Genomic DNA, 20,611 nt, shown 5'->3' with positions numbered 1-20,611 from the left:
GGGCACATTTACCCCAAGGTGAGTCCCCGGTAAGGCCTTGACCAACTGAGGGACATATAGGAAGATTCTGAGGGGGATCACGTGGTCCAAAAAACATCCGTTCTCCTAATAATTCTCTCTTTTGTCAATAAGCGGCAACGGAGCGGGGTACCCATTCAGAAGGACGCTTGTCATTTTGCCACATAGTATAAGTAATAGACCGCCCTACTGGTTTCGTACCCAAACACCCATAAGCAAGTTTGTACGGCGTAGACTCCCTTTGCAGGCAGATGGGTACTCCTGCAGAGAGCGCTGTCCAATTTATAGAGGCCGACACAGTGGGCAAAAACCCTGCATCTTCCCCTCCCATAAAGGTGAGATTGGTGTATACTTTGGGTGTGGGGTCTCTCCATGTTACAAGTTGTACTATAGGAGGACCTACCATGTATGCCCAATAGAGAGCAGACTCCCCGGTTGTAGTGAGAATGCACAGGCACGCCAAGAAGACATGTGTGGCCGTTACCTCTCTACCTGAGGCCATCACTACATCAGTGGCCTGGGTCAGCAGGTTCTTTATCTGTCCCCAGGTGGGTGTACCCGCCTTATGACTCCGCCGTTGTCGCTTCTGGGGGGGCTCCGTCACTGTCAATTTGGCCATTTTTCGGCGCAACCGTAATGTCTCTGAGGAGCTGAAGCGGGACCCAGCGTGGCGCTTCCTCATCCTGTGGAAAAACACAAGCATACCCTCGCCCTTTTCGAAGGACTGGGTCTGGGCCTCGCCAAATGCCTTCCGGCATATCTTTCCATCTAGCCATCAAGAGAGGTTCTTGATTCCTTCCCCAGCGATGCTCTGCGGCAGTCATCCCTGCTTCATTGGCATTTAAAAAATTTAAAACATACAACACAAGAGTGAGATGTACATGTGGGGAATACTTTATCTTTCCCTTTAATATCTCCCCTTCTTTAAGTTTTTGCAGATATTGTTTTAGAGTCAGATGAGCTCGCTCAACAATAGCCTGTCCTGTGGAATTATAAGCAATGCCAGTTGTATGCTCAATTCGGAGTCGGCGGCAAAATTCTGTAAAAGATTTAGAAGTATAAGCATTACCATTGTCAGTTTTTATTTTATGAGGTTTGCCCATTGCTGCAAAGGCAGAAAATAGGTGATTTTGAACAGCAACAAATGCTTCTCCCGAGTGGGCTGAAGCATGTATATAGCCTGAGCGAGTATCTACAGACACATGTATACATTGCAATTTCCCAAAAGGTAAATATTGGGTGACGTCCATTTGCCACAAGTCATTGGGCCGAAGACCTCGGGGATTAATGGCATAGACCAGCTGTGGGAAGAATTGCGGACAGATGCCGCACCGTTTAACAATTTGTCTGGCCGCTTCACGAGATATTTTGAATTCTCATCGAAGGGCTGCCGCATTCTGATGAAAATTATCATGACTCCTTTTGGTTGTTTCCAAAGGAGTGGTAATGGGCAGAGCTTGCAATAAATGGGTTGCTGCATCGGCTATCCAATTCCCAGCAACTAGGGGACCAGGCAGATCGCTGTGAGCTCGAATGTGGGAAATATAAATTGGACTGTGCCGTGAATTAAGAAGTTTTTGTATAGCATGAAATAGATGATAAAGTTCCTCATCTGCTGTCAGTATAAAGGCAGTGGGAAGTTGCAACACGGCTTTGACAACGTACTGACTGTCAGAATAGACATTTATAGATTCTGGGTAAGTTTTTAGGGCTACCTGTACAGCATAAAGCTCGGCCCTTTGGACAGATTTAGTCGTATAATTTAAAGTGATCAAATTTTTATGTTGGGAAGTGACATAATACACTGCAATTTTACCCTCTTTACTAGCATCCACAAAAATGGAAGCAGCATCTTCAATCGGCTGACAAACAATAGGATTATAGGGCAAAATATCTATAAGACTGAAACCTTGTATTAAAGAATCAGAAGGTAAATGAAATTTAAGTTGACCTGTAAAATTAGCCAAGGCAAGTTGCCATTCGATGGACTGGGCAAAAGCAGCGTCCACCAGCTTCTGTGTCAGAAAGGCACATGCAATAAATTCTGGATCGTGTCCAAAGAGCCGAACAGCTCGGGATCTTCCTCTAATGATGAGAAGACAAACCATAGATAGCAAAGGATTAATGACATGCAGAGAGTGTAAGGCTAAATGTAGCCATTCAAGTGGACCATGAGATTGCCACAGAATTGCAAAGGGGATGACCTGAGGCTTTAATATTATTAGATACAAAAGCTGAGAAGGGTCAATTCTAGTGACTTGGGCCTGCTGAATGGCCTATTCTATATGTCTCATAGCTTCTTTAGCTTCTTGAGTGAGACTTTGCGGGGATGCTGGAGAACTATCTCCTTTTAGAATATTAAACAAGGCAGTAATTGTTCTGTGGTGACCCCTAGTGTGTTTCTAATCCAGTTTATATCTCCTAATAATTTCTGAAAATCATTTAAAGTAGTCAAATGTCCGGTTCTAACGGATACTTTCTGAGGTCAGACAGTTGATTTGGAGATGAGATACCCTAGGTATTCAAAAGGTGCTTCCCTTTGAACTTTCTCAGGGGAAACAATCAAATTATATGCTTTAAGGCATCTTTGAAGAGAAATAAAAGCCTCCTGTAATAATTCCTCAGTTTCAGCAGCCAAAAGTAAGTCATCCGTATAATGGATACAATATACGTGGGGAAAACTCTGTCTAAAAGGGGTAATTGCTCTGGCCACAAATTCTTGACATAAAGTCAGACTGTTGGCCATGCCTTGCGGTAAGACCTTCCACTGATACTGCTTAGCAGGTTCCTGTAAGTTAGCGGAAGGCAGGGAGAATGCAAAATGTTCTCCGTCGCCAGGGGCTAACGGAATGGTAAAAAAACAATCTTTTAAGTCCAAAACTAGTAATTGATATTGTAAAGGAATGGCCGATGGGGAAGGGAGGCCAGGTTGCAAAGCCCCCACGGGCTTCATGACAGCATTAATTGCTCTCAAATCTTGCAGCAACCTCCATTTATTTGACTTTTTTCTAATCACAAAGATTGGGGTGTTCCAGGGACTGGTGGAGGGAACTAAATGACCTAATTGCAGTTGTTCCTCTATGAGGTGAACAGCAGTCTCCCTCTTAACAGTAGGTAAGGGCCATTGGTTAACCCACACTGGAGTGGAAGTCATCCACTGGAGAGGCATAGCGTGGGGAGTTTCCAATGGCCCTAGGAAAAACCCAATCCAAAATGGTCTCTTTTAGGCTCAGGGACATATGGCTCAGGATTCCCCTGCAACTCCTTCCCTAAGCCTTTCCCCTCAATATAGCCCATTTCCTTCATAAGGTGCATAGCAAGATTAGTCTGTTTTTGAATCGGGACTGCCTTAGTCTCCAGAGTGAAATTCATTGCAGTTAATATGTCCCTGCCCCAGAGGTTAAGATCTATATTCAAAACAAAAGGCTGAAAAATTCCAGTCATACCATCAGGCAGTCTCCAATGTAAATAATCAGAGCTTTGCAACGGAGCAGAGGCATAACCAACACCTTTAATTGGAATATTAGTCACTTGAGTAGGCCATGTGACAGGCCAATTTTTTTTGAGCAATAACTGAGACATCTGCACCTGTATCCACTAGTCCCTCAAAAGGGACTCCTTGGATATGCAATGTAAGCATGGGCTTTTCTACAGAGATCACTTTAGCCCAATAAAGATCTGTGGAGCCGAACCCTTGATTTCCCTGATAAGGTTTAACAGCCTTATTATTGGAGGGTATCCGGGGTATCAAGATCAATTGTGCTATGGGAGTCTTGGGCTCAAGCACCAAAGTTCCCATAGTTAAGCTGGCCAAAATTTTTATTTCTCCAGTGTAATCTTCATCAATAACTCCAGGATAGATCATCAATCTCTTAAGAGTCCAGCTGGATCTTCCCAATAATAACCCCCAAGTATTCCTGGGTAGAGGCCCCCATATCCCTGTGGGGATGGCTTTAGGGGGCTGTCCTCCTTCTAGGTAAACAGACTGATCTGGGGTAAGATCTAGTCCTGCACTGGCAGGGGTACCGCGGTGTAGTTGGCTAATACCTAGGAGGTCTCCAGTGTTGGACACAATGGGTGAGAAGGCGCCTGTGGGAACATTGCCGCAATTGTTTGAGGGGCCTGCGGCTGGCCCCGCTTCCAGTTTCCCTGAAGAGGTTTGCCATTAGAATCAGGTTTAGAGCGGCATTCATTGACCCAGTGATACCCCCATCTACATCTGGGACAAATAATTGCCGGCTTATTATTAATGTTAGGGCCACTTGGCAAACCGGGGGTGGTTGGAATTATTTCTTTACTACGACATTGGGCCTTCATATGGCCCTTTTGGCCACATTTGAAACACACTATTCCACCCAACTTCCTTGGATTAGTTCTTACGTTTTTACCCTGAAGCTGGGCATGCACCTGTAAGGGGTCTATTCCCTTTAAGGCGGCTGCCAAGGTAATGCCCTGAATATAAGATGGTCCAATCTCAGCACATAGCCTGATATAATCCTCCAAGGTACCCTGATTTTTCCAAGGACGAATGGCTGCCTGACATGCAGAATTAGCATTTTTATAAGCCAGTTGTTTTACAATAATGGTACCTGCCTCCCCGTCAGTAACAATACGACTGACTGCAGTCAAAAGGCGCCCAACAAAATCCTGGTACTTCTCATCTGGCCCTTGTCTAATTTTAGACAATTCCTCAGTTCTGCCACCTGTGGAGGGGAGTTTTTTCCAAGCTGCAATGGCACAGGTATTAATTTGATTGTACGCAATTTCAGGATAATTCAGTTGGAGACCCACATCATAATATTGTCCTGTACCTGCGAGCATGTTAAAATCCACTGGTATGTTAGTTCTTTTATTATACATAGCCTGGTTTTCAGCATTCTCTGCAAATTCTGCTTTCCACAAGAGGTTATCTCCCACACTCAAACAAGCCTGAGCAATGACCTTCCAATCTCCTGGGCATAACGCCTCCCTGCTCAAATTATCAAGCATAGACAGGGTAAAGAGAGCTGTTGGACCATACTGGGCTGCAGAGGATTTCAAATCTTTCAGCAATTTAAAACTTAGGGCGGAGTACACTCTGTTCCCCCTGCTGAATAACAGGGTAAGCGTGAAAAGCAGAGGTGTCTTCCCCATACTGTGTTGCTTGATACAGAGTCCGCTGCAAAGGAGTAGTTCCCATAACGGGGTAAGGTTCAGTGGACTGTTGATTCTGAGTAATAGGGAAAGCCAGCCGAGGTAAGCCTCTATCTTGTGCCTGAAAAGAAGGTCGTTTTAAAGGTACCTTCTGGTACCTTCTGGGGCCAAGAAGGCAGGCTTCCTCTGATCTTCCAAATACGGCCCATCATCTCCCTGACCCCCAAAAGGAGAGTCATCATTATTTTCTGGATCTTGCACAGATAACTGTTCTAGGAGGGGGGGAGGAGGTACAGGTGAAGGCACCCGTGACTGTCCCGAAAGGGCATTGAAAGTAGTTTCTGGAGGGACAGGAGCATCTGAAGTCACTAAGGGTTGGGCTGCTTCCGAGCTAAGAGAAACTATTTCAATAGAATCCTGCGGATCAAGGACCTCCTTAATACAGGTCCAAGTAGACCACAAAGTCCCTGGAACTGCAGCTCCACGAATCTTCATTTGATTTTTAAGTTCCTGACCAACTTGCTGCCAATCCTTTAAATCAACTGTACCCCCATCTGGAAACCATGGACAATAATCATGCACTATATCAAAAAATTCCCTAAGGGCTGACTGAGAAACCTTAATTCCCTTCTCCTTCATAAGAGCCTGCAAGGCAGTTATAAAATATCCCTGTTCCATAGACTGTTTCTGTCCCATAGTTTTACTCCCATCGTCTGTGCTGCTGGCACAGTTCCCCTACCTGAATTAGATGCCGCGCGGTCCACTTTCGCTTTCCTCCTTGTTGTCTCAGGTCCCTGTTCGGGCGCCACTTGTCGCGACCGGCGCGACAAACACCGAGGTCAGGGTCCTGAGGGTAGGGGAATGCAAGAAAAAAAGAGAGAAGAGAAAGTTTGGGAACAGGAGGGGCCCCTGGGCTGATGGCCCAAGTGACGGCTTTATTGTTGCTGTACACAATCTTTCATAATATAAGACTCTTATGGATCAGGTCATTCTAAGAATAATCAGGTTTCACATAATCGCTGCCAACCAAAACATTTAGTTCTGTGTTTCTTGTGCATTTTCTAGACGGGTCACAAGACCTTGTTGATAAGATTGCTAGCAAAACACAATTCCCATGTTTGTTTCTATCTGACTCGGGGTAGAAAAAGGGAGGTAGAATTACTGCCAACACCTGCAGACCACAGGCTTCAGGAATTAACTTTCTCAGCCTTGACAAGGCTTTCGTATGCCCTTGAAAATGGGGGAATGGGAGGGGGAACCACTGGGTTGGCTTGAGTCAACGGGGAACGTTGCTCGACCCGGTCTCAGCCTGGCGCCGGGGCCCGGCCTCCCATATGAATGGGAGGGGGAACCACCGGGTTGGCTTGAGTCAACGGGGAACATTGCTCCACCCGGTCTCAGCCTGGCACCGGGGCCCGGCCCCCCACAATACCCAAGAAATAACTCTGAGGACTGAGTGAACAAATTGCCCAACTAGAGGGAAGTTATGAGGGGCAGAAACATGATTGAGGGGAGAAAAGAATCACTACAGCTACAGAGGAAGGAGCTCTGACCACAGAGAGAGGAGAGAGAGAGAGAGGGCAAGAATGAGCAGCGCACAGGGGACTGCACAAGAAAAACACTTCCCCAAAACCATTAACAGGAAAAATGAGAGGGACTTATTATCACAAGCTTTTACAAGTAGCAGAGCTCAAAGTCTGAAGTTTAGAAGTCTGTATCATGGCCAGGTGGAGGCTGATGGGCATAGTGGTGCTCCTGTGGAGGAGGGCAGAGGCCTGGGAGCAGAGAACATGGTCTGAGAATCCCCTGGGTAGCACTGGGAGAGGCAGTTCCCAGTGCACTTGGGAGAGGTGGCACTGCGTCTCAGGTGACAGAAGAGCTGACTAGTGGGCACCATTGAGATGCCCCATTCATTAGCATAGGGGCAGAGACACCATCTAAAGGCAGCTAACCTGGATGCCAGCTTTTTTCTGTGCTTTACCATAAACTCCAAGCCCCTGCATGTTCATGTGACTGCCCTTCTGGGACAAACTGGCACCAACCATGGCAGAGCGAGGCCCTCCTCAGAGGTCAGTGCGCATCTGTGCCATGCCAGATCCTTACAATTTGGAGTTTCGAAACCCAGCTGGCATTCCTGAGATTAAAAAAAAAAAACAGCAAAACACAGGAGCACTCCACCACTGGGTGGTCAGAAGGCTCAGACACAGGGTGAAGGTGGCAATCTGAGTGATGCCTGGGACACATGAGGTGAGATCGTTCACTCTGCTGTGAAGGCTTTCTGAATAGCAGTGGGCAGGAACTTCCTTCTCCAGGGGATAGAGAGCCAGCTGATACTATCCCTCGCCACTATCAGTATGGATAGACTTTAGTGAGCAGCGCAGTGCCCACAGTAGAGGCTTGAGCCATGTACACTAAGCCCTGCCTCCTTGCACTCTGCAGGTGCTTTTTTCCTAGGGCAAGTGTGCCTGAGAACAAGAGCAATGGAACCAGCACAGACCCCCCCTGCACCCCTCAAGTCTACTGACCAGAGAGTGCTGCAAAGCTTCAATTCTAGTGGAAACTGGACCCAGCCTCTTTTAACAAGCAGACCAAAACACACCTAGTTAAAACTCACCACACACTGGAAAGATCCAAACACTCCCCACTGCAGACAAGGTGAAACTCTGCAGAGGACTGACCCGAGAGGAAAAGCAGCCAAAACACAGCAGCAGAGTGCACACTGCATACACCAAAAACACTTCCTGAAGCGCCAGGCCCTGGTCAGTATATGACCTCTTCTTAAAATAGCCATTACTCTCAGGAGCAAGAAATATAACAGGCTTTCCTAACACACAGGAGACAGAGACTTAGACAAAATGCCAGGATGGAGGAATTCATCCCAAAACAAAGAACAAGAAAAGGTCATGGGGCAGGGATCTAACTGAAACAGATATAAGTAATATGCCTGAGTCAGAATTGAAAACAACAATCATAAGGATACTAGCTGAGCTAAAGAAAAGGATAAAAGACATCAGGAAGTCCATCACTGCAGAGATAAAACACCTAAAATCTAGGTAGGCTGATATAAAAATTGCTGTAACTGAGACGCAAAACTGATTGGATGTAATGACCACAAGGATGGAAGAATCAGAGGAATGAATGAATAATATAGAAGGTAAAATTATGGAAAATAATGAAGCTGAAAAGAAGAGGGAAAGAAAAATATTGGATAACAAATATAGACATAGGGAACTCAGTGACTCCATAAAATGTAATAGCATTAGTATCATGGGAATCCAGAAGAAGAGAGGGGGAAAAAGGGACAGAAGGCTTATTTGACCAAATTGTAACTGAAAATATTCCTGATCTGTGAAAGGAAACAGATATCCAATTCCAGGAGGCACAGAGAATTCCCATCAAAATCAACAAAAGCAGGCCAACACTGAGACATATTGTAGTAAAACTTGCAAAATACAGACATAGTGAGAAAATCCTGAAAGCAGCAAGGGGAAAAAAAATGCCTAACCTACAAAGGAAGACAAATATAAGGTTAGCAACAGATTCATCCATAGAAACTTGGCAGGCCAGAAAGGACTGGTATGATGCATTCAGTGTACTGAATGGGAAAAAGTATGCAGCCAAGAATACTTTATCCAGCAAGGCTGTCATTCAGAATAGAAGAAGAGATCGTTTGCCAGGCAAACAAAAACTTAAAGGAATTTGTAATTACTAAACCAGCCCTGCAAGAAATATTAAAGGGGAATGTTTGAGTGAGAAAGTAACCAAAAGTGACAAAGACTAGAAAGGAATTGAGAAAATCTCCAGAAACACTGACTTTGCAGGTAATAAAATGACACTAAATTCATATCTATCAATAATTGCTCTAAATGTAAATAGTCTAAATCCTCCAATAAAAAGACATATGGTACCAGAATGGATAATAAAAAACAAGGCCCATCTTCATTCTGCCGACAAGAAACTCAATTTAGACCTAAAGACACCTACAGACTGAAAATAAGGGGCTAGAGAACCATTTATCATGCTAATGGATGTTAAAAGAAAGCTGGAGTAGCCATACTTATATCAGACAAACTAGATTTTAAACCAAAGACTGTAACAAAAGATGAAGAAGGGCACTATATCATAATTAAGGGGTCTATTCAAGAAGATCTAACAATTTGTGCCCCCAGCCTGGAACACCCAAATACATAAATCAAATTAATCACAAACATAGAGAAACTCATGGATAATAATACAATAATATTAGGGGACTTTAACACTGCACTTATAGCAATGGACAGATGATCTAAGCAGAAAGGAATCAATAAGGAAACAAAGACTTTGAATGACACCCTGGAGCAGATGGACTTAACAGATATATTCAGAACATTTCATCCTGAAGCAGCAGAATACACATTCTTCTCGAGTGCACATGGTACATTCTGTAGAATAGATCACATACTGGATCACAAATCAAGCCTCAAAAAATACAAAAAGATTGAGATCATACTGTGCATATTTTCTGACCACAATGCTATGAAACTTGAAGTCAACCACAAGAAAAAATTTGTAAAGGCCACAAATACATGGAGGTTAAAGAACATCCTACTAAAGACTGAGTGGCTTAAGCAGCAAATCAAAGAAGAAATTTAAAAAATACATGGAAGCAAATGAAAATGAAAACATGACAGTCCAAAACCTATGTGATACAGCAAAAATGGTCATAAGAGGGAAGTATATAGCAATACAGAGCTACCTCAAAAGCAAGAAAAGTCTCAAATACACAACTTAATCTTATACCTAAAGGAGCTAGAAAAGGAATAGTAAAAAAAAAGCCTAAAGGCAGCAGAAGGGAAATAATAAATATTAGAGCAGAAATAAATGATATAGAAACAAACTGAAAAAAGAGTAAAACAGATCAATGAAACTAGAAGCACGTTCTTTGAAAGAATTAATACAATTGATAACCCCAGCCAGACTTATCAAAAAGATAAGAGGAAGGACCCAAATAAATAAAATAACAAATGAAAGAGGAGGAATCATAACCAACACACATAAATACAAACAGTTGTAAGAGAATACTATGAAAAATTATATGTGAAAAAGTTGGACAATCTAGAAGAATGGATAAATTCCTAGAAACATATAAACTACCAAAACTGAAATAGGAAGATGTAGAAAATTTGAACAGACCCATAACCAGTGAAGAGATTGAATTAGTAATCAAAATCCCTCAACAAACAAAAGTCCAGGGGGAAATGGCTTCCCGGGGGCATTTCTACCAAATTAAAGAGAGTTAATACCTATTATTTTTAAACTGTTCCCAAAAATAGAAATGGAAGGAAAATTTCCAAACTCATTCTATGAGGCCAACATTACCCTGATACCCAAACCAGGTAAATACACTACTAGAAATAAGAATTACAGACCAATATCCCTGATGAACATAGATGCAAAAATTCTCAAGATATTAGCAAATCAAATCCAACAGTACATTGAAATAATTATTCACCACGACCAAGTGGGATTTATTCCCGGACTTCAGGGTTGGTTCAATATTTGCAAATCAAATGCAATACACTGCATTAATAAGGGTAAGAACCATATGATCCTGTCAATAGAAGTACAAAAAGCACTTGACAAAGTACAACATCCATTTTTTATAAGAATCCTCAACTATGTAGGGATACATGGAACATATCTCAACATCATAAAGGCCATATGTGAAAGACCCACAGCTAATGTCATCCTCAATGGGGAAAAATAGAGAACATTTCCTCTGTGGTATGGAACAAGAGAGGGATGTCCACTCTCACCCCTGTTATTTAACATAGTACTAGAAGTCCTAGTCTCAGCAATCAGAGGACAAAAAGAAAGAAATGGCATCCAAATCAGCAAGGAAGAAGTCACCTTTTTGCTATTTGTAGATGACATGATACTCTATGTAGAAAACCTGAAAGACACCACCAAAAAATTGCTAGAAATAATATATGAATGCAACAAAGTCTCAGGATATAAAATCAACATACAGAAATCTGTTGCATTTTTATATACCAATAATCAAGCACCAGAAAGAGAAATCAAGGAATCAGTCCCATTTACAATTACATTAAAAACCATAAGATACCTAGTAATAAACCTAACCAAAGAGGTAAAAGATATGTACTCTGAAAACTACAGAACACTTAAGAAAGAAATTGAAGACACAAAGAAATGGAAAAACATTCCATGCTGATGGATAGGAAGAACAAACGTTGTTAAAATGTCTGTACTACTCAAAGCAGTCTACACTTTCAGTGCAATCCCTATCAAAATACTACTAGCATTTTTCACAGAGCTAGAACAAACTATCCTAAAATTTGGATGGAACCACAAAAGACTTTGAATAGATAAAGCAAGACTGAAAAAGAAAAACAAAGCTGGCAGCATCACAATTCCAGACTTCAAGCCATATTACAAAGCTGTAGTCATCAAGACAGTATGGTACTGGCACAAAAACAGACACATAGACCAATGGAACAGAATGGAAAACCCAAAAATAGACCCACAGCTATATGTTCAACTCATTTTCAAGAAAGCAGGAGAGAATAACCAATGGAAAAAAGACAGTCTCTTCAACAAATGGTGTTGGGAAAATGGACAGCAACATGCAGAAGAATGAAACCGGACCACTTCCTTATACTATGTACAAAAATAAATCCAAAATGGATGAAAGACCTAAATGTGAGGTAGGAAACCATCAAAACCTTAGAGAAGAACATAGATAACAACCTCTTTGACCTTGGCTCTAGCAACTTATTACTAGACACATCTCTGAAGGCTAGGGAAATAAAAGCAAAAATGAACCATTGAGATTTTACCAAGATAACTTCTGCATAGTGAAGGAAACAATCAACAAAACTAAAAGGCAATCTACGGCATGAGAGAAGATAATTTGCAAATGATTTAATCTGATAAAGGGTTAGTATCCAAAATCTATCAAGAACTTATCAAACAACACCCCCAAAACAAATAATGCAGTTAAGAAATGGGGAGAAGACATGAATGGACATTTTTCCAAAGAAGACATCCAAATGGCTAATAGGCATGTGGAAAGATGCTCAGCATCACTCATAATCCGAGAAATACAAATAAAAAACCATGATGAGATACCACATCACACCTAGCAGAGTGGCTAACATTAACATCACAGGAAACAACACATTTCAGTGAGGATGTGGAAAAAGGGGAACCCCCTTACGTTACTGGTGGGAATGCAAACTGGTGGAGCCGCTCTGGAAAACAGTATGGAATTTCCTCAAAAAGCTAAAAATAGAACTGCCCTATGACCCAGCAATTGCACTACTAGGTATTTACCCAAAGGATACAAAAATACTGATGCGAAGTGGCACACGTACCCTGATGTTTATAGCATGTTACCTGATACATGTTTATAGCATGTACCCTGATGTTTATAGCAAATGTCCATCGACTGATGAATTGGTAAAGAAGATGTGTGTGTGTGTGTATAAATTTGAAGTAAAAAAGTATATAAGTGTGTGTGTGTGTATAATACACATAAATACATACACACACAATGGAATATTACTCAGCCATCAAAAAGAATAAAATCTTGCCATTTGCAATGATGCGGATGGAGCTAGAGTATATTACGCCAAGTGAAATCTGCCAGAGAAAGACAGATACCAAATGATTGCAATTATGTGTGGAATTCAAGAAACAAAACAGATAAACACAAGGGAAGGAAATAAAGAGCATGTGGAAAACAGTAAGACACTCTTAAATCTAGAGAACAAATTTAAGATTCGTGGAGGAGAAGTCAGCAGGGAATGGATTAAATGGGTGATGGGCATTAAGGAGGGCACTTGTTATGATGAGCACCGGGTGTTCTCTGTAAGTGATGAATCACTAAATTCTACTCCCGAATATTACCCTGTATGTTATCTAAGTAGAATTTAAATAAGAACTTGATTTAAAAAAAAAAACAAAACTTTCCCTTCTTTCCCCCTTCTAACATCTGTGGTAATTTGAGAGATAAAGAAACTACTGTGTGATGGAGAATGGAAGACAGCATTGTAATTTTTTTTCTCTAGAAGAGGAAAAATAAATGTTGAAACCATCGGTTCTCTAAGGAAGAAACAACTGAAGTGAGGGGAGTTTTGTTCAAGTCGTGTTAGTAAGTGTGTATAAATGCCTCAGTTTTCCTTCATTTTGGGTTTTTTTTTTATTTTTTTTTAACGTTTATTTATTTTTGAGACAGAGAGAGACAGAGCGTGAACGGGGGAGGGGCAGAGAGAGAGGGAGACACAGAATCGGAAACAGGCTCCAGGCTCTGAGCCATCAGCCCAGAGCCCGACGCGGGGCTCGAACTCACGGACCGCGAGATCGTGACCTGGCTGAAGTCGGACGCTTAACCGACTGCGCCACCCAGGCGCCCCAAGTTTTCCTTCATTTTGAATTTGACTTGGAATGGAACCAGAGTTCCATATAACTCTAAAAGTTTCCTGTGGGGCACCTGGGTGGCTCAGGAGGTTAAGTGACTTCAGCTCAGATCATGATCTCATGGTTCATGGGTTCGAGCCCCACATAGGGCTCAGTGCTGACAGCTCAGAGCCTGGAGCCTGCTTGGGATTCTGTGTCTCCCCCTCTCTCTGCCCCTCCCCCGCTCACACTCTGTTCCCCCCCCCCCCCCTCAAAAAAAATAAACATTAAAAAAATTTTTCAAGGGACGCCTGGGTGGCTCAGTCAGTTAAGCGGCCGACTTCAGCTCAGGTCATGATCTCGCAGTCCGTGAGTTCGAGCCCCTCGTGGGGCTCTGTGCTGAGAGCTCAGAGCCTGGAGCCTGTTTCGGATTCTGTGTCTCCCTCTCTCTCACCCTCCCCCATTCATGCTCTCTCTCTGTCTCAAAAATAAATAAACGTTAAAAAAAATTTTTAAGTTTCCTATAACCATATCTCCTACTTACAAAAATGTGTTTCTAGCATATTTCTTTCATATTGCTAGGTTCTTTACTACCCTACTGTGTTTGCTCAGAATTTGCACTGGAAATCCCAGTGGATTCCCTTCCATCAGTAACTGGGGGAGGGGGCTTTAATGTAACAGGTGCTTGCAAACACATTCACTCATTTATTTCTTCAGTCATTTCCCCATGTTTATTGAACCCCTAAACCGTGCCCAGCACTGTGCTACTTTCTAGAATGAAACAAATAAAATTAAGCAACTCCTACTCTCCATTTTCATTTTCTTTTCCCCTTCTAGTTTTTCTTTAGGAAGAAACCTGAGTAGGGACCTCATTAGAAGTCAGGCTTCTTTCTGATAGACTCATGTCAAGCATTGCCATTTGCAAGAGTAATGCCTCTACAGTGTCAGAATAATTCAGGCCGTTGTGTTGTTCTAAGCAGGAGGACAGGGAGAGCCCTGAATTTGAAGTAAAAACCTTGAGTCTGAGCTTGTGTCCCAGCTGAGCACACTCAGGCAAATCATTCACTTTCCTGGGACTCAGTCTCTTTGGCCTCTTCTACCTGTGTCATGACCCTCATGGTGTTGTGCTAGAGAGTGACCTAATTCTCTGTAACTCTATCATTCTTTGCGCTCATGTGTAAAGTACTCTACAAACACAAGGAAGCATTGTTGCTAATCATGTGACTTATTATTACCATTTTTTTTTCCATTTAGTGACTGAGCTGAGGACATATCTTTTCTTGAACTAGCTTGAATGAGCCCTTAAAAAATATTAAGATCTTGAGGACTTTTTCCTTTCAATTATATATATACAAGTATGGAAAGAAAACATAATGGCAATATATATTTTATGTTCTTGATTCATATTTTCCCCTCAAGATACATACCATCCCAAATTATCTATGTCTATATCTATATCTGCATCTGTATCTGTATCTGTATCTATCTATCTAGATATCCCTTCAATTTATAAATAATATTTTTAAAATTGATCATTTCCTGGAGAATTTGTACTTTGGCAAAACATAATGATAACCTGACAACAATAAGAAAATATTTATATTAACTTGAATGTTCATGTTAGCAGGCTTTAGAAGAGAAAGAGATCTCAATCCAGTTTCATGGGGATGGATGGAGTCTGGGCTGCGGGGTGGCAGGAAGAGGCAGGGCACTTCCCCAAAGGGAGAACACTGTAGTAAAAACATATATAAAACATTGATGGTATTCATGTGGAGCTATAGAGAGAATGCTACTTATCATTGTTTTGGTAATTTAGAAAGGTATTTTTATATTTGTGAGTATAAAAATAACATGTTCACTTTTTAAAAATCAGAAAATCAGAGAAGTATAAACATAAAATTAATAATGTCCCAGTTTTCACTCCAGAAATCAGTCTCTTTAACAATAGAGTGAAAAGTCTTCCATATATTCTCTCTCACACACATACACACATGTGCGCACACACACACACACACACACACACACACACACACACACACACTCCTTGTAATACTTTCTGTTTCTCTGTATTTGTAAATACAGAAAATACAAATACAAATACTGAAATTCTTCAGTAAGATTTTATAATTTTTATTGTATTTATACCTTTTGATAATGTAAATGGATTTTTAAAATTCCAGTTTCTAACTGATTATTGATATTGCAGGAAAAATTACTTATTTTTATTTATCTTTTATCAAGAAACCTCATCATTTTTTTAAGTCAAAAAGGTTTTTGCTATACTCTGTTGGGTTTTTCAGACATAACATTCAAACCATCAGCAAAAAGAATTTTATCTCTTCTGTTTTATTACAGGTTTTTTTTTTCATTTTTAATGTATTTTTTGAATCATTACATAATAGTGAATGATTACTGTCTGTTTCTAATTATAATGGAAATAGCTTTATAATTTCACCAGTAAAATAAAACTAGTTTGGCATTCGGCAAATAGTTCATATTATATTGATGTACTTTTTTCCCCATCTATATATCCTTTTAATTTATTATTGATCAAGGTAATACAGGGAAATATAAAATAAACAACAACAACAATGCATGTAATAAAGAAAGCCTCACCCTGAGCTATGTCAACCTACTTCCAATTCTTTCTTCCCAGAAGCTATCTTTACTACTTTTATCTGTATCGTCTAGTATTACTTTTTTTTTATGTAACCTATTCATATTTCTATTTCTTGATGGCTTGTTTCAAATATGACCTGTTTAGGGGCGCCTGGGTGGCGCAGTCGGTTAAGCGTCCGACTTCAGCCAGGTCACGATCTCGCGGTCCGTGAGTTCGAGCCCCGCGTCAGGCTCTGGGCTGATGGCTCAGAGCCTGGAGCCTGTTTCCGATTCTGTGTCTCCCTCTCTCTCTGCCCCTCCCCCGTTCATGCTCTGTCTCTCTCTGTCCCAAAAATAAATAAACGTTGAAAAAAAAAAAACAAATATGACCTGTTTAATTACTGTTGTGGAATATGGAATACATTACGTGTCTCCTGTCACTCCTTCCCCTCTCTGACGGCCCATCCCCAGCACAAGCAGGTGCTTCCTGTCTCCTGAGCCTCCCAGTAGAAGTCTGTCATCTTTTGTCATCATGGCTGTTGGTGCTGTTAAATCAATATTTACTGTTTATACTGAAATATTATTAACAACTGAGCTATATACAGTGATCACATTTCCTCTTGTGCAGCCATTTTTTTTTTTCATTTTAGTTCATGGTTCTGTATACCTCATATTAAATCATCTTAAAATGCTTTAACATATCACCTTACCACAGTCTGACACATCAGGACTCTGTCCATTTTATTCACTATTTCTTGGAGATACCCTTTGTGGATCTTTCCCTCATCTTCTACATTTCCTTTCCTTTTTTTTTTTTTTTTTTTTGCCTCATGATGGCGGAGGCCATTCTCCAGTCTTTGTTAGGTATACAAATTTATCTCCCTTCAAACTATTTCCTAGCCTTCATTGTTACTGTTAAAATATCTGGTATAAATCATATTTACTAATCTTTGTATGTTATTTCTATAAATTCGCTTTCTCTGAAAGCTTTTAGGATCTTATTTATTTCCAATGTTCTGAGAAATTTTGATGTGTGTTTGAGACTTTTTTATGGTCTTCCCGGAGACTGATAGACTTTCATCATTTAGAAATGTATGCCCTTTAAAAATAAATAAAATACAATAAGAAATTTTGCTTCGTAATCTATTTTGTAATTTCTTCCTGTCTGATTTTGGTTCTCTCTGGAACTCTCATAATTGGATTTTGAATATCTTAAGTAAGTCCTCTAACTTCATCCTTTTTTTGCTCACATTTATCATGCTTTTTTTCCTACTTTCAGAGACATCCCTTTTTCTCCCTTTGAGGTTTTGAGATATCAGTTCCCACGAAATATCCTTCATGCATCAACTTTTCGATGATCATTTCAATTTCTTTAGATTCATTCTGTGTTGTCAATTACAGCATTTGAACTTCTAGATCACTATTTCAGTTTCCAGCTTTGCCAATCCTATATTACATTGCCTTCATGAAATTCGCATTTTGGATCTTTTGAAGAACATTTTTTTTTGTTCTTAGATTATTCTTTTGAAATATCTTCTCAAATGTCCTTAAGAATTCCTGTTTCTTCCATTTGATTGCCCTCAGTGGTAGCCATATGCTTTTTCTTCTTGACATGTCTCCTTTAAACTATCAATTTGTGTTAGATGAAGTGCTTATGTTCCACATAAGCAGGCTGGTACCCAGAAGCCTAACAGATTGGGCTCTGGAGTCTTCTGTCACTACGGAAACAGTAAGGTAAGGTAAACAGAATGGTTTGGGCTTTGCCCAGATGAAGCAAACCTTCTCCAAAGCTCCCAGGTTCCCATCCTTCCTGGCATCACAACAGCACCGGACTCTGACAGGCCTCCTCCTTCCAGTGAACACTGGTACCGAAACAGAAGCCTCAGTAGTGGCCCCCATTCCCCGATCTCCATGTTGGTGTCCGTGTAAATAGTCATGTGACCTCAGCATGGAGGGGCAAGAGAGAGGAAGCCTTAAGCATTTGCTCTGGACATCAACCTCTAGACCTTATCATGGTTTAGGATAACTGATGACCATTGTAGATCATGCCTTTGCTTTTCTGTTTTCAGTGTGGAATTTTTCTATTTTTTAATGCATCATTGAGAAACTATAATTTAAGCAAGCTTTATTTTTAATCATTTTTTTTAAATTTTAAGCCTAATGATTCCTTAAGTCAACCATTCCTATAAATAGCTTGCCTGTTGGACTGTAAGGTAATTCCTTAGAACTGAATTCCTTAGAAGCAGAATAGTCTAACTGTATGAAGAATATAAGGAGGGAAGACACAACATGTAGAAACTCCCCTGTGAGCTCCAGACCTGTGGCCTAAAAAGCAAGGCATCAAAGGCAACCCATGAAAAATTCCACAATGTGGTTTTGACAGTATTTGAATAGAGATGTTAAAACTAAGCCTGAAACATGCATTGAAGACTCACTTTTTCTACAACTGGTTATCTTAAAATTTTTCTGAATATCACTCACTGAATGATTTGAAAGCAGAGATATGTCATGACAGCTGATTTTTGCCCTGTGGTGTTCCCTTTAGCCTTTAAGCCGAATGGATTTCAAAATGTTGCTGAGTTACCTGTGCTGGTTTTATTAAAGTCCCCCAAAATGGGCTAGCTCTGACCTTTTCATTGCTCACACAAATTAATATATTCAGAAGAAGTGCTTGATCAATAAGACAAATTTCTGCTGCAAAATTTGCTTTCAGGATGCATCTGAAAACCTTTCCAGAAATCCATAATTATTGATAACTAATGCATTTCCTTTTGATACACACTTGAGGCTCATTAATAATGTGTCTCACAGCTGGTGATAAACACATTTTTTATAATGCTATTAAGGATACGTATACATATGATGAAATATTTAAGGACAAGACAGTGGTAAATACTAATAACTTCAGGATAGTTGTTGATTTGGAGGAAAGTGGCAGGGATGTCAGATCAAGCGTAAATACACAAACGTTAATGCCAGATTTCTCACCCTTGGGACTCTTGACGTTTGCGGGTTTTCCCTGTGTATTACAGGATGTTCAGCATCCCTGAACTCTACTCACTGGATGCTAATAGCCCTTCTCTTGCCAGTTGTGACAACCCAAAATGCCTCCAGATATTGCTACGTTTCTGAGCATGGGGGGACAGAATCACCTTTGACTGGAAAGTTCTGTCTTTTTTTCTTTTTAAGTTTATTTATTTATTTTGAGAAAGTATGCGGAAGAGGCAGAGAGAGGGAGAATCCTAAGCAGGCTTCTCACTGTCAGCTCAGAGCCCAATGTGGGGCTCGAACTCCTGAACTGTGAGATTATGACCTGAGCTGAAATCAAGAGTCAGACGCTTAACCCACTGAGCCACCCAGGTGCCCTGGAAGTACTGACTTTAATCAGAATGGTAAGGTTCTAGTTTTTAGTAAAGTGGAAAGTTCACAGGTGTCCATTTGTAGATGGTGCTTCATAGTTTACCCACAAGCTACATATATTCTCTTGAATGTATAAATGTTGTAAGATTTACTAAAGCTGCTGATAATCTTCTTGCAACAGCTGATTTTCTGGAAATAAACTTGGAGATAGATTCTGTGTGATCTTCATTCCGATGATTCATGGAGAATGTGGAACTTTATTTTTCACTTCTTAACCACGGTGCACTAGCATATTTTCTATTGTGTCATTATGATGAATATTTTGACAGGATGTTTATTTTAAATCTTCAAAATTTGAAACACTTAATCATGCAATTTGGGCAACTGGAACTTGCTCAAAATTGCATGGCTGTTAGGCCAGAACTGAATATTTTAGTCAAATATTAAAAATACACATTTCAAGGGTGCTGGACTTCTGGAATTATGTGTGCACAAAATAAAGTACAATCTTATGAGAATAATTAAGTACTGCATAACTTATAAGTACATAACTTGCAAGAGTAAGTTAGTAGAGCAACAGAACCCCTCTGAAACCAGTGTAAATAACAAGGAATTTATTCTAAGGATTTAGAAGAGCTCAAGGTAAGAAGTGATGCTGGGTTTGGCGGTGGGACTACCACGTTCTTTCCTCCCCCACAGTCTCACTTTCACTTCCTTCTCTTGGGGGGATGTTGTCTTTTCCATTCTTATCCATATATATCTCTTGCTCTCTCTCTCTGAGGCTTGCCTTCTCCTCTTCCTCATTTATGTGAACTTGGACAGAGCAACTTCCATCTGTGCGTAACTCTCCAGCACAGCTTCTTTTAATTAACTTACTTTGTGACTCAATATTGAGAAAATCATACTGGCTCGGCATAGGTCAGGTGTTTACACTTGGTCTAATTATCTGTGGCCAGATAGAGACTAGATAGGCTCACATGGTGCCTTGACTGTCTTATTCGGCATCACACGGGTGCATCTGGCACTCTAAGAGGGCACTGGGGCATCTAGGTGGCTTAGTCGGTTGGGTGTCTGACTTCGGCTCAGGCCATGATCTCACGAT

The 20,611-nt window shown here is 40.8% G+C and overlaps 1 protein-coding gene across 5 annotated transcripts in view; it reads left to right on the top strand.

The window, feature by feature from the left end:
- PLD5 (phospholipase D family member 5) overlaps positions 1-20,611 on the top strand; it is a 422,286-nt gene that overhangs the window by 279,472 nt on the left and 122,203 nt on the right. The window contains exon 1 of one of the 5 annotated variants that reach the window (XM_045453120.1): positions 17,895-18,014. The exons of the other annotated variants lie outside the window; for them this stretch is intronic. Within the exon in view, the coding sequence (XP_045309076.1) occupies positions 17,918-18,014 (97 nt within the window). The 5' untranslated portion in view covers positions 17,895-17,917. Of the gene's footprint in view, positions 1-17,894; positions 18,015-20,611 lie in introns of those variants that run through there. 5 annotated transcript variants of the gene reach the window in all.

This window comes from Leopardus geoffroyi, chromosome C3 (genome assembly GCF_018350155.1).
Source record: "Leopardus geoffroyi isolate Oge1 chromosome C3, O.geoffroyi_Oge1_pat1.0, whole genome shotgun sequence".
In the NCBI taxonomy this organism is placed as follows: Eukaryota; Metazoa; Chordata; class Mammalia; order Carnivora; family Felidae; genus Leopardus; species Leopardus geoffroyi.
Note: the sequence above shows the minus strand (reverse complement) of the source record. Positions and strands in the feature narration are given on the sequence as shown.